This window comes from Oncorhynchus mykiss, chromosome 11, assembly GCF_057628025.1.
Source record: "Oncorhynchus mykiss isolate SJ-2025 chromosome 11, ASM5762802v1, whole genome shotgun sequence".
Taxonomy (NCBI): Eukaryota; Metazoa; Chordata; class Actinopteri; order Salmoniformes; family Salmonidae; genus Oncorhynchus; species Oncorhynchus mykiss.
The window spans coordinates 19,822,241-19,837,251 of NC_143032.1; the positions used below are offsets into that span (position 1 = coordinate 19,822,241).

Sequence of the window (15,011 nt, forward strand, 5' to 3'; positions counted from 1 at the left end):
GCCCAGTGGGAGGCAGCGTAGCCCTGCAATCTCTATTGGGATTTATTCCTCTCCCATCGCCTGGCCCCATACACACCCCGCGGTTAGGAAGTAAGAAATGCACACACAGATGCACGCACACACACACTCTCACACACACACACACATCACACACATACACACAGTCCCCCCCACAGTAAGGAAGTCATAACTGCACACTCTCTGTCCCTGTGGGAGTCGCCCAGGGGTCAAGAAAGGTGGGATTTAACAGACTCACTGATAGACAGAGTGAGAGATAGAGAGAGACAGGACTGAACATTCAATTCAAGTGTCCTCTGTTAATCCATGTTCCGCTGTTCTACTTCTCTCTGTATGTCGTTTGTTATGGCTTTCCTTCCTCCCTTACTGTCCTTTAAAGTCTGATCATAGGTCATTCATAGGAGACTTAGTGCCAAAACCATTATCAGGGAAATCATTTATCTCTTTACATCTCTATCTCCATAACAGTTGATGATACCCTTTACCTTCTCTTTCAGTTCCTTTCCTCCATCTCATCTTCTACCTTCCTCTTCTCCAGTTCCTCTGCTTGACTCGTCAAGACTAAGGCGACACCAGGCTCCTTCCTCTACTGTTTTCATCACTCAGGAAGAGCTTTGACCTTTAACCTAGTGTGACCCCTGATTGACCAGCTGAAGCCTTCCAGACAGTCCTCTAAGCAGCGATGATTGCATTTCTGCTTAGCTTGGCGAGATAGAAAAGTAATGTATTCATGAGTAATTCAACATTTCCTCTTTTCTCTTGCTCTCTCGTTCACACATATTCCCCCCCCCCCCCCCCCCTCCACACACACACACCACAACACATACACACTCCACAAATATCTTCTGATATATAATTGGTAAATCCACTGATTAACCAGCAGTACGAATTGTCCACAGAGCGCTAAAGTAATTATGTTTGTGTGCTGTGTTTTTTTTGTATTACTTATCTTTTTTCTCTACCTCTTAAAGCACATCTTTATAACCAAGCAATTCCAAAGCAATTTTTTCTGTGGGTGGAGAGTGTAATTTTCTATTCTGTGACACTGTGATGTGTTAGAAACTGGGAGCGGGTGCTAAAAGGCATGTGTAGAGAGTGTGTATGTGTGTTTGTGTGTGTGTCAGAGAGGGCACTGTTTAATGTCTCCCGAATATTGCTCTTGTGTTAGAACTATCGTCGTGGAAACCTGAGGGCATGAACCAGGAGAGCGTAACGCATGGCAACAGTCTTTATCTTTATATTAAAACATTTGCATAGCATTAGTGGTGTAGAATGCAGGAGAGACTCAACTCAGAGAGGTTGAGAGAGAGAAGTGGAGAGGAGAAAAGGAGGGATAGGAGATATTCAGTCTTTGGTATAGCCTGTGGCAAGGCCTTCTCTCAAGACAATTGTTTTGTTGTGTTCAAGTTTTGTATTTTTTAGGCCCTATAACAGACAAGTGACAGACAACAAGAAATATTTGTCATTAAATATTTGTCTATGTTTCAACCGTGTCAAAATGCACACTGGTCCAGATAATCTGACGTACTGTGTGAAGGCCTCGTGCTGGGTGGGTGGATTGGGTTTGTATCAGGTGAGCTAAAATATGGATGCCTTTTCCCATCAAGACATTGAGTCCAGCAGGCCTCTAATAACAAACCATTTACTACCCACTCACTCATGCATAGATACAACCATCTGGATGGAATAGGCTACTTTCCTCCATTCTTCACTCCTTCAGCCTCTCTTAAAACACACAGGCCTACCTGGAGAGGTGACAAATACTCTAGAATTCTATCATCAAACTCGGAGGCGAAATTAAAATAACTTTTTTTCCATCCAAGGAGGAGATCAATTTCCGCAGACTGGGTCGCGATATTTTGCGCAATTGGGCTTTTTCGTCTGAGAAGCGGCACCCTAACTGCTTCGCAGCGGGGCGCCCGCGGCAACTGCACGCCTCGCTGGAGAACAGTTACTTCTGCCGCACAGAGTTTATTTGCGCCTCGCTATGAGAATTGCCATCATTTACCCTAGTCTGACACCTCCCAAAAAGAAAAGAAATAGACAGGAGAGTGGATTGGGAGTAAGAATGAGAAAGGGAAAATGATTCTTTTTGATACTGCTGGGAGATTAGGTGTGCCCAGTTTGGTCCTCTTCTTTTGACAAAATTAACTGAATACATTTTGAATAATGTAGATATTTTTCGTATTTTGTTATGTATATTGTATGTTGTTCAAATGACAATTCGATTGCATTTTTACATGTAATATCCAATGTACTCTGAGTAAACAAATAGGCCTATACTAGGCCTACCCACTGGGCACAGACCTCATTACAATGTCTAGTTTTGATTTACATTTGGTTGTGTTGTGAATTCAACGTGAAATCAACACAAAATGTTACCATGTCATTGGATTTATTGTAGGTTCAAAAGGTACAAAAAAAAAGTACAAATTCCCTATGTTGATGACTTTTTGCAAACCCAATCCATTTTCCACGTTGATTCAACGTCATCACATTTCATTTAGTTTAAATTACATGGAAACAACGTTGATTCATCCAGTTTTTGCCCAGTATGTATAGGCTATCAAGCAGATAAAAAATAATCAATAATTTCCAAATCTCTATCCCAGAGATCGCTTGTCCATTTCGATTTGATCCAAAATTATATAGGCCTATATGCCTGATTATTAGGCTATACCAAGTTCAATGATTCATAGGCCTATACCCAGGCTGATATACCACATGCTCAACAGGCCTGACGATATTGCCACAATTGTCCTTTCCAAAATCGCCAGCTAGTGAAGTAGGCCTACCGGGGTCATCATCTCGTTGGTTTCAGTGCGCTGGTGTGCATCACCATAGATATGGATTGTATTTCTATGTTCATCACCATCCGCGAGGTGCATCCATAACCGTCAATGTGGTTGGAACACAGGAATCCGTGAAACGTCTCATGTCCATTGGACCCATGTTGTATCTAAAAGGTGGCTTGGGGTTGGTTGTATTTGCATTGGCTAAGACTTTGGTCCTTGTTTGCCCACTTTTAAGCAACCCGACCTCAGTCTCTCCACCCCTTTCTCTGTTTTTCTTTTTGACATCTAACCCCTTCTCTCAGAGATACGTCACGGACCGAGTCTGGTCCTAATTGATGCCATATTGAGAAAGAGCATAAATCCATCCCTCCTTTCTTCTTCACTCTATCACGTTTTAACAAGGGTGTTGGACATTGAAAACTTAATTGCTTCAGTTGGACAGTTTCCTAAGTAAGCACAATGGCTGGGCTCAAGGTAAGGAGGCATAACTTCAGTAAATATTACCTCCATTTATGATCAAGCAATGTTCAGGTTATATATTATTGCGGAGATTGACTGTTATTTTTCATTAATTGTTTTCTTCATTTTATATATATATATATACATACATTTTGACATATAGTGAAGATAATAATTGTTATTCCAATGTAATTTAAACGTTTTACTTTATGGGTGATGGAGCTATCAATCGCACCAACAAATGTCAGAAATCTTACAATATGTAAGACTTAACTGTGTGTAGGCTATACATCTATAGGCTACTTTCGCTGTCAAGCGGTGCGCTGAAGGGGCGTTTCCTTCTACCCAATCATCGGGCTGGATTCAGCAGATGCTCAGATGTTGTGCCCAAGTCACTTGTGGAATGCAGAGTTCTGGAGTCTAAACACAGCGGTAGTGTGTGTCTTTTATCAGTTAACGTCAGTTAACATTTATATAATCTATTATATTACCACTGTTTTGTTTACTGAGACTTTAGACATTCTTCTCCCCTTCTCTCCATGAAGTAAAGTAGCATACTCCGCAAGAAATGTAGACTCACGTGTGCGCGCGGATTAAAAACACAGGTATACTGTCAAAATATCACCCAATATGTCTGTTTTAAAGACTAGGCCTATCACTGTCCAGCCAACTGTCTGTCCCCTAATATGTGGCTCTCTTCCAGTACCTGAGTGGGTTTGGGAATGAGTTCTCATCTGAAGACCCTTGCTGTCCAGGAGCCTTACCTGAAGGTCAGGTAACATTCCATAGATGGTTGGTTGCTTAGCAACAAAACCGACTTGTGCACAACTATGGGGCAAAATAGATGGGGTTGGCTTAGATTGTTGACAACATGTAAACTATATTTAGACTCCAATGTTTATTGAAAATATACACACAACTGCACAATGAGCATTAGTTGTCTCTCAAATATATACATTGTTACAGTTGTTGGTTAGCTTGAGATTTTTTTTGCCATATTACCACATGACATCAGTCTAAACACCTCAATAAGAAGATACAATGAGCTGAAATGAGTCACTTACAATTCAACACATGGTAGTTTCTTGACATTGTTGCTAGCTATCTGGCCATCCAGAATCACAACAACACCCAGACTTCTGTCCCTATGAAGTGCGGGCATTGTTTTTATGACGTTAGCTAACCAGTCTATACCCCTCACCTGTTATCCAGCAACACCCCCTTACACCCACTTTACCACCGGCATAAGGCAGTTTCTCTGGACCCCCGCAAAATCGGAGTTACCCCGCCCCCCCAAAAATAAGAACAAATCCAATGTGTCAGCCAGACAGCCACATACAAAGTAGGTCTATACAGGGTCGCAACTTGGGGTTTAGAAGTGTTGGGGACATAACTTGGCGGTGGTCTGTATTTTTTGGGGGGGGGGGGGGGGGGCATCTAAAGCTAATTTCCTGCATTTATACACAATCTAAAATGACACATGGCCCTTCTAGCTGTCTCTATTTAGAACAAAAAGTAAGCAACAATGTCCACAATCATCAAGCCAGGTAAGAGATCATTATTAAATACACTACCGTTCAAAAGTTTGGGGTCACTTAGAAATGTCCTTGTTTTTGAAAGAAAAGCCATTTTTTTGTCCATTAAAATAACATCAAATTGATCAGAAATACAGTGTAAACATTGTCAATGTTGTAAGTTACTATTGTAGCTGGAAACCGCTGATTTTTTATAGCATATCTACTTAGGCATACAGAGGCCCATTATCAGCAACCATCACTCCTGTGTTCCAATGGCACGTTGTGTTAGCTAATCCAAGTTTATAATTTTAAAAGGCTAATTGATCATTAGAAAACCCTTTTGCAATTATGTTGGCACAGCTGAAAACTGTTGTACTGATTAAAGAAGCAATAAAACTGGCCTTTGGACTAGTTGAGTATCTGGAGCATCAGCATTTGTGGGTTCGATAACAGGCTCAAAACACTTTCTTCTGAAACTCGTCAGTCTATTCTTGTTCTGAGAAATGAAGGATATTCCATTTGAGAAATTGCCAAGAAACTGAAGATCTCGTACAACCGGTGTGCTACTCTCTTCACTGAACAGCGCAAACTGGCTCTAACCAGAATAGAAAGAGGAGTGGGAGGCCCCAGTGCACAACTGAGCAAGAGGTAAAGTACATTAGAGTGTCTAGTTTGAGAAACAGACACCCCACAAGTCCTCAACTGGCAGCTTCATTAAATAGTACCCGCAAAACACCAGTCTCAACGTCAACAGTGAATAGGGGACTCCGGGATGCTGGCCTTCTAGGCGGAGTTGCAAAGAAAAGCCATATCTCAGACTGGCCGTTAAAAAGAAAAGATGGGTAAAGAACACAGACACTAGAGGAACTCTGCCTAGAAGGCCAGCATCCCGGAGTCGCCTCTTCACTGTTGATCTTGAGACTGGTGTTTTTTGCACAATGATTAACACACAGGACGAGACCGTAATCATCTACGCAATCCACAATGGCACGAAAGCCAAAAACACAGAGCACAGGTACTCACATGCTTCATCGGACATAGTAACAATAATCAACAGCCCAATGGAAACCAAAAGGCACACTTATACAAGTACTAGTCAGTGGGAATAGGAGACAGGTGTGAGTAAGGAAAGTTCCAGAGGGATCCATGACAAGTATGGCAGACCCCCAGGGCCAGGACTGAGCAGCCCAGCAGCTAGGGATTGCCTAAATAGGTATCTCCCCTGACGTGGGCATGTTTTCAATACTGACTCCATTTGTCAAACAGTATTCCATATAAGGCAACCAGACCTTATGAAAGTTGCACAGTATACCCTTAATCTTGTAATAAATCAAGTCTAGTGATACATAACTTGACATTTCTGCCATCCGTTGTGGGAGGATAACCAACCTGCATTTCTTAGCCGCTATAAATGCTAGGTTACACCGATTCTTCTGAGAACAGTCTCCAGTATCAACATTTCCAAACAAACAAAATTAGGGAGAAGGAAGAATCTGTAGACATGCTGAGATAAAATAACATACTCTTTTCCAGAATTCAGACAGCATTCACAAGACCATAACATATGCAAATATGTCCCCTTTTGTGTTTTACACCTCCAGCAGAAGAATTTAATTTCTGAATGCATGATAATCAGTTTCACTGGCATATAGAATGTTCTATGGATGGTCTTAAACTGCAGTCATTTACAGTGCCTTGCGAAAGTATTCGGCCCCCTTGAACTTTGCAACCTTTTGCCACATTTCAGGCTTCAAACATAAAGATATAAAACTGTATTTTTTTGTGAAGAATCAACAACAAGTGGGACACAATCATGAAGCGGAACGACATTTATTGGATATTTCAAACTTTTTTAACAAAACAAAAACTGAAAAATTGGGCGTGCAAAATTATTCAGCCCCTTTACTTTCAGTGCAGCAAACTCTCTCCAGAAGTTCAGTGAGGATCTCTGAATGATCCAATGTTGACCTAAATGACTAATGATGATAAATACAATCCACCTGTGTGTAATCAAGTCTCCGTATAAATGCACCTGCACTGTGATAGTCTCAGAGGTCCGTTAAAAGCGCAGAGAGCATCATGAAGAACAAGGAACACACCAGGCAGGTCCGAGATACTGTTGTGAAGAAGTTTAAAGCCGTATTTGGATACAAAAAGATTTCCCAAGCTTTAAACATCCCAAGGAGCACTGTGCAAGCGATAATATTGAAATGGAAGGAGTATCAGACCACTGCAAATCTACCAAGACCTGGCCGTCCCTCTGGCTTTCCATGATAGCGATTAGGCTGTACCAGAAACAGCTATCTTCTTTCCTGGGTCTCATTGGTTCTCCCATCTGTCAATCATAGGGTCTGCACACCCTATGTGGAGCAGGAGACACTAAGTCCCACAACAGGATCGGCATCCACATGTTCACCTGCAACACCTCCATGGTTGACAGGTGTGTGTGTGTCTCCATTGTATGATACCATTATATACATACAGTACTACATACACAATTTGATCTCTCCCATCGTTGATCTTCACAACTCTATGCCCAATATCAAGTTTTTAATAAAGTAGTCTCTGCTTTTCAGTTGCTTCAACAACTCAGACGGAGACTCTCATTGGTCTCATTGGCTCATTGCTCATTGGCTCATTCTCATTGGTCAGTCAAATATGCCTTTGGTTTTTGAAGTATACATAAACACAATATAACATAAGCAGTCTTATGTACTCTCCCACTTTCCTCCCTCTCGCAGTGCCCCAGCAGGGGGAGATTGTGATCACTACAGAGTTTGGGAAGATGATGGTGGAACCCAACGAGATCTGCGTCATCCAGGTGAGACGGCAACACCTTTCAACCTTTCAATCTCAGCTGTTCCTTTTACCTGTGTCAAGACTCACCAGATTCCTCTAACCTTTTTCTCTCTCTCATCACCCATCCTCCTCACCTGTCCATCACCTCACCTGCATGTTCCCTGTGTGTTGCAGAAAGAATTGCGTTTCAGTGGGGATGTGTTCGGGGAGACCAGAGGCTACGTGTTGGAGGTGTGCCGACCTGGGACCCATAGGTGTGTGTGACACCCGTTCGTTCACCCCTCCACGTGTCAATGCCTTGTCAACTCTCTGACTCCGGTGGCATGATATGACGACTGCAAGGTAGCCACAGGCTACACTGTCATCAACAAGTACCAGGGCAAGCTCTTCTCCAGCCAACAGATGTGTGTGTGTGTAAGGACGTGCTTGCTTGTTTCTGCTATGTGCATGAGTAAAAACGTGTGTGTCTTTGGGTGCATGTTCTTGCACAAACATTACAATATACAGCATTATAATTCACGATAGTAGCTTGTAATAATGTATACATGGGACACCACTATTTTAGCGTTTAGCTAGCCATCCCAACACTGAGGCATAAATTCAATCAGATCAAGCGTTAACCGGCGATAGCCGACACCCGCATAGCTGATGTTTTGGCAATGACGGAGGTGGAACTGTGTTGGAGCTGTCAAATCGGTAAGCAGCTGCTCTTGTGATCATTGCCATGAAGCCACGCCCACCCCACTCGCATTAGAAGTTCAGAACAAGAAAGTGTAGGCTATATAGAAATAATGAGGATTTCTATCAGTCAGGTGTAGATTACATCTCACATTTCAGTGTTACAACTTGTCAACAAGGCTGCATGGGATTTCTCTTAATGCGACAGCCAATGGCAACGTCTGCTTTAGGCATAATACCTGGAGCTGCTTGTGGATTTGACAGCTCTAACACAGTTTCACCATTGACACCATGCAAACATCAGCTGCAGGATGTCGGCTAAAGGGGATCTGATTGAATCGGGCCCTGAGAAAAGTTGTACAGACTATTAAAGTGAGGCCTATTAGCTGTGAGTTAATACAGAACAGCTATTGGGTTCTATTAGCAGTTAGCTGTGAGTTAATACAGAACAGCTATTGGGTTCTATTAGCTGTTAGCTGCGAGTTAATACAGAACAGCTATTGGGTTCTATTAGCTGTTAGCTGCGAGTTAATACAGAACAGCTATTGGGTTCTATTAGCTGTTAGCTGTGAGTTAATATAGAACAGCTATTGGGTTCTATTAGCAGTTAGCTGCGAGTTAATATAGAACAGCTATTGGGTTCTATTAGCAGTTAGCTGCGAGTTAATACAGAACAGCTATTGGGTTCTATTAGCAATTAGCTGTGAGTTAATACAGAAATAGCTATTGGGTTCTATTAGCAGTTAGCTGCGAGTTAATACAGAACCGCTATTGGGTTCTATTAGCAGTTAGCTGTGAGTTAATACAGAACATTGAACAGCCATCCCCAATGATTTAACGTGAAACGCCTGACTGTTCTTCTCAGCAGCAGGCTCCGGTCTCGTCTCCCTTACCAGCCTTAATCACTAATAATTAGTTAGCTCGTCCAGGAGTTCCCGCCAGATACCTGCCTGTCCTTTCAGAAGGGGAGAAAACCTTGCTTGAGTTAAGCACTAATTTCAGCATATTTCACTGGGGAATGATTTCCCACCCTGCTCTGAACGCATCCTGTCGAGCAGGTAATTGGATCGACTCATTTTGTCTGACAGTAGGGGATTTTAAGGAGACAGGGCGAAAGGATGTGTGTGTGTGTGTATGTGTGTGTGAGGGAGGTAACTGTGGAAATACCTGTGTTAGAGGGAATATTTGCATGGTGTATACACCGGACCCTTCTTTCTTTCGTTAACCTCTCTCCATCCAACCCTCTCTTTCTCTCTTGTCTCCCTCTCTGGGTTCGGACCAGGTGTTGGGGCTTGCTCTTTCCCCCCACCTAACCTAAGACTGCAGGGAGTGTGTGTGTGTGTCACACACAGATTGGAAGTGGAGTGGGTGGGGCAGATTCCATCTCTGCTGCGTCTCATCCTGCTGTTTGGTCCTCCTGCAGAGAGATGAAATTGCTCAAATTAACTTATTATTTGCTTGACTGGGCCAATATGTTTTTGTTTTGTGTGTGTCTGTGTGTGTGTATGTGTGTGTGTTTTCTTGTGCTACGTTTTTAATCGAGTCTGCCAGAGTTATCACAGGAACTGTAATGCCCAAGAGATTACCTGCCTTGGGGCCCTCAGACCCCCTGGGTGCATGGTGACTGTGTGTGTGTGTGTTTGTACTGTATGCAAGTGTGCTAGTATGTGTTTTATGGTGTATGTCTGTGGGAGTAGGAGGAATATCTGTGTGTGAGAATGTGTGTGTGCTTGCGCTTGCGCACATATGACAAGGTACATGGGTCAGCCGTGAAGACAGCTTGAGCTGTAATGAATTATATTGATTTTAGAGGTACCATTGAATGTCTCTTTCACAGTGACATTATCAGAACAGCACTGCTATATAAAATTGCTCTGGTTTTAACAATCAAGATGAAGAAATATCTCTACACCGTCTCCGATTCCCCCCTCTCTCCGAGCCGCGGGCGCTGAAAGTTTGGGAAAGTTTGATTGTGAAGCCAATTACGACATAATACCTGCTGGAGCTGAGGATCACAAAGAACGGGGTAAATATAAAAAAAGAGCAGAGAATGAAAAGAGGTACATTGTGTTTTAAATCAGCCCTTATCCTCCCCCTGAGTTATTTTTTTATTTTTTTCATGCAGCTTTTACGGCTGTTTTTTTCAATTCTGAATATCAAGGGCCCTCTTGCCTAAAATGAACATTGGCTTGAGGTAAGGCTATATCTCAAGTTCAAAGGTGTGGTAGACCAAGCGGTGCTGCTGCGGTCCCTGCTATACATTTGTCTATTATTCTGTTTCTTCTTGTGTGTGTGTTTGTAGGATTTCTCTCCCTTTAACCTGGTGACGTGGCATGGGAACTACACACCGAACAAATACAACCTGGACATCTTCATGGTAATCAAGTGTGTGGTCTTCGAAACATGCATTGAGAACCTCAGACACAGGCAAAAAGTCAGAGGTCCCTCCCCTCTGACCTTCTCCTCCAATGGGTTTTGAGAAGGTGACGAGGAGAGGATGCCAGAAGTATGGAATTTAGATCTTCCCAAAAATGCATGCACACACTTATCCTTCCTCTCCTCCATCTCTGCACGAGGATCCTTCCATCTTCACGGTGTTGACAGCCAAGTCCACACGTCCAGGACTCACCATCGCTGACTTTGTCATCTTCCCCCCGCGCTGGGGAGTGGCTGACCACACCTTTAGACCCCCCTACTACCACAGTATAATAAACACACTAACCCTCAGAAAAAATCTCTCAAATTGTTACTTCTTATGCTTGTCTTTAGTTCTGTTACTGACACCTTTGTCTGTTCTAGCATGCCCCTCTAGTGACTACCTTTCCTCTGTCACTAGTCCCTTTGTGTGTTTTGTAGTAGTGTGTTTGTGTTATGTCAGAGCACCCCCTGTCTGTGTTCCAGGGAACTGTATGAGTGAGTTCATGGGGCTGATTAAGAGCCACTATGAGGCCAAGGAGGAGGGCTTCCAGCATGATGACCCCTCACGGTCCTGACGGAGACTACTTCGAGTAGAAGAGCACCACTCCCCTCAAACCAGAGAGGGTGGCCGAGGGGTCCATGGTAACACACACACACACACGATGTGATCACAATTCCCGAACAGCTGTACATAGTGGGACATCCAGTAACATCCCTCTTCATGTTTGAGTAGTCGTTCAGCATGGCGGTAACTAAGTGGGGCCTAGAGACGTGTCAGAGGCTGGACAAGAGCTACTGACAGCCACTCCGCAAACACTTTGACCCCAACTGGAGGCCCAGCAAACAGTAGAGCAGAGGCAGAACACAGTCATTACTTCCCCTAGATCACCAGAAAATCCTCTAGGATTTAATATAACACGACAACACTGTGGCTCAATACATTTTATACAATGGCATTGTTGAATACTCATTTTTGATTGGCTTGAAGGGCATTCTAGAGCTTGCATTATTTCCCTATAAAGCACGCTAAATCAGCATGGTAGAATTCAATGGTTCTAGTTCAGTCTTACATGTTCTATGTATGAGCTGCTTTTGAAAGAAGAAGTCGAATTGAAGACATTGCCATTGTTGAATTCGATTTTCATAATAGCGAGCTAGGACTGATGGTTTAGTTAGCTAAACTAGCAAGTCTGTTTGGTTACCAAGGCAACTAATGTAGCTATCCAGTAAACGTGCTACCTACTTGAGGAAGGTCAGTGGATGTTCCAACTGGAAAATAATGCATCTACGTGGAAGGTTAGTGTCGCTCCGCTGTCGCGCCGTGGAACACACCTTCAATGTCGTTCATTCCTTTTCCTTAGAACGAATAGCCTCTTGTTGATTATCCCTTAGATATCACTCACAGCATAATATTGAGTGCTTGGTTAATTTGGTCTATGCTTGTTTCTTTGACCAGTTCATTGATAAATTGCACTGGACAGAAATGAATGAATAAATACTCTGGAAGTCTTATTAGCGTGTTTTCATTACTCTGCTGCTCATGTCATTCTTAGCCCTTCGATGTTTGTAATTACAGGCAGACACTCATTTTGTTCTCAACAATAACGGAAGTTTTATTCAGTTACCAATAATAGATACACACTGACATTATCTCTACAACACTTTACATTGGAGGTCCGTGATGAGCAAACTCAGTAGGCGAGCTTGAACTTGCGATCGTAGGTCCCAGCTTTGATCTGCTCCTCCTTCTTGTCCTGGAGACAGAGGGGGGTTAGTGTGGTCCCCATGGCAACAGAGATGGCATCATCACCTAAGCAACCTACTCATCCTCCACTGCTTAGAATATGAATGAATGTCTCATGAATAAATACAGGGTCGTTTTTCTTCCTCTCAGTGGAAAAATAGCAGAGGAATTACAGCACAGTGTGACAATGGCACACTCAGTACCAAGGTCTCTGTGACATCTCCCTGATTCAGGCACAGATTCAGGGAGAGGATCTCAATAACAATGGAGGAAGGGGTGCCATGTAGACTAAAATGTCACAGACACTACAGAGAATGGTTGCAGAGTATAAGATGAACTTAGACATGAGCAGCACATGTTCTTCCTCCTGACTATAGTTAGGTAGGCCTACTACATTCAAACAGGGCCATCAGACTGTGCCCACTAGTCATCTAACAGACACAAATGTAGCCTAATACGGCAGTGATGTATGAGACCTCCGAGACAGTATTAAATCACTCTGTTCATTCATCTTAGCTCATCGACATGGTGAAGTGATCATTTTTTCATTATGGGGAGCGAATCTGCTTTGAAGCTTTGTTTGACAATAATATTTTTAAGGTTTCTCTCAAACATTTTTGTAAGATCAATCTTCAGCACACTACATAACAGTTGCAAATCAACCCCTAACCCTAGACTAAGGCAAAGGACTATTTCAGTATGATCAATATGGCAATAACTTCACCAAGCCCTGTGATGGGAGGAATGTCCACCTTATTGCTCAAATCTATTCAATCCCTTCATATCTAAATAAAGTGCCTTAGTATAGAGGCTATGGTGGATTTTGAATAGACCCCTGTCAGGAAATGAGCAGGATAAGGGGTTGTGTCATCTCATCCATACCCTGTCAGTCTTCAGTACGTAGTACAGGACGAAGAGGGGCACCACTCCGAAGAGCCCACCTAGCAGCGACGTCTTCTTGGTGGCTCTGAAGTGGTTGTAGGGGTTGGTGCGTGCGTACACCCAGCGTGTCAAGGCAGGGTCTTCCTGTAAACACAAAAGCAGCAGCATGTAAGTAAGCATTTCTTGGTAAGGTGTACAACAGTTGTATTCGGCACATGTGACAAATAAAAGTTGATGTCATTAATGATGGCCATTCTTTGAGAGTCGATGTCAGTCTTATTGCAGTCAACTACTACGCAGGGCAGAAACAGTTGAATGCAAACAGTCATGTCGTCCCAGAATACATGTTACTGAATGCAACCCAAAATTGTTTAAATAGCAAAATGCCTATGAAATTCTAACATCAAGGTCACATCAACTAAAGTAGCAAACACCAGGCATCATAAAACCAGCTTGCCTAACGTTAGCTCGCTTACTCTCAAAAACTTCCTGTGATGTTGCCTGTTGTTGGATTATAAATTAGCAAGATAGCTAGTTACGTAGATATACACAAGACGGCATTTGCTGAATAGCTCAAATGCCGAATGCAGGAACATTAACTTGTCGGGTCGGGTTCTCAGTCTGGCTAGCGAATGCTTGCTGGCTACCAAACGTTAGCATTACACGGGTGAACTGTGGGTCTGACATTAGCAAGCTAGCTAGCGTTAGCATGTTAGCTCACTCTGTACTTACAATAAGCTCTTTTCTGTGGGGGTTGTTTAGCTGCATCTGATATTGTCTCTTCAGCTGAGCCCTTAAACCAGCCCTCTCCTCCTCGGCACGTCTCTGGTTCAGCGAAAGGTTGAAATATTCAGCTGGGTCCAACGTTTTTGGCCGAGTGGCCAAGGGCGCTTCTCGGTAGTCCGCCATGTTTGTGAGAAGAGACAAGCAACGTGATTGCCGCAAAATCTCGCGTTATCTCGTCCAGCAGTTATGTTTCCCATGGCAACACGAAGCATTCAAAAATCTAATCAAATCAAACTTTATTTGTCACATGCGCCGAATACAACAAGTGTAGACTTTACCGTGAAATGCTTACTTACAAGCCCCTAACCAACAGTGCAGTTCAAGAAGAAGAAAAGATTGACCAAGTAGACTCAAATAAAAAGTAATAACTAAAAGTAACACAATAGGAATAACAACAACGAGGCTATATACAGGGGTCACCGGTACCGATTCCACACCGGACTGTCAACTTTTGAGTGCCGAAAAATTTACACAAGGACTTCCAAACATCAAAGTCCAATATATATTTTTTTACCTAGAGTGCTTTACAATATACATACAATATTTACCAGCAGCATACCACCCTGCATCCCATTGCTGGCTTGCTTCTGACGCTAAGAAGGGTTTGTCCTGGATGGGAGACCAGATGCTGCTGGAAGTGGTGTTGGATGGCCAGTAGGAAGCACCCTTTTTTCTGGTCTAAAACAAATCCCAATGCCCCAGGGTAGTGATTGGGGACATTTCCCTGTGTATGGTGCTGTCTTTTGGATGGGGCATTCACCGGGTTTCCTGACTCTCTGTGGTCACTAAAGATCCCATGGCACTTATTGTGAGAGTAGGGGTGTTAACCCTGGTGTCCTGGCTAAAATCCCAATCTGGCCATCATACCATCATGGTCACCTAATCATCCCCATTTTACAATTGACTCATTCATCA

General features: G+C 43.1%; 2 protein-coding genes across 2 annotated transcripts; one reads left to right on the forward strand and one right to left on the reverse strand.

Moving 5' to 3' along the window:
* Positions 1 to 3,272: 3,272 nt before the first annotated feature.
* Positions 3,273 to 11,259, forward strand: LOC110536580 (homogentisate 1,2-dioxygenase). The gene is made up of 9 exons (XM_090189046.1): positions 3,273 to 3,287; positions 3,976 to 4,047; positions 7,138 to 7,229; positions 7,366 to 7,436; positions 7,531 to 7,610; positions 7,763 to 7,819; positions 10,569 to 10,700; positions 10,843 to 10,969; positions 11,168 to 11,259. Exons 1-9 carry the CDS (start codon positions 3,273 to 3,275, stop codon positions 11,257 to 11,259), a joined length of 738 nt encoding a protein of 245 aa, XP_090045172.1.
* A 1,012-nt stretch (positions 11,260 to 12,271) lies between these two features.
* On the reverse strand, positions 12,272 to 14,264 carry LOC110535445 (NADH dehydrogenase [ubiquinone] 1 beta subcomplex subunit 4). Its single transcript, XM_021620437.3, has 3 exons — positions 14,043 to 14,264; positions 13,311 to 13,454; positions 12,272 to 12,438 (listed from the first exon to the last, which is right to left on the reverse strand). The coding sequence occupies exons 1-3, from the start codon at positions 14,217 to 14,219 to the stop codon at positions 12,376 to 12,378; spliced, it is 384 nt and encodes a 127-aa protein (XP_021476112.1). The 5' UTR covers positions 14,220 to 14,264; the 3' UTR covers positions 12,272 to 12,375.
* Positions 14,265 to 15,011: the final 747 nt, after the last annotated feature.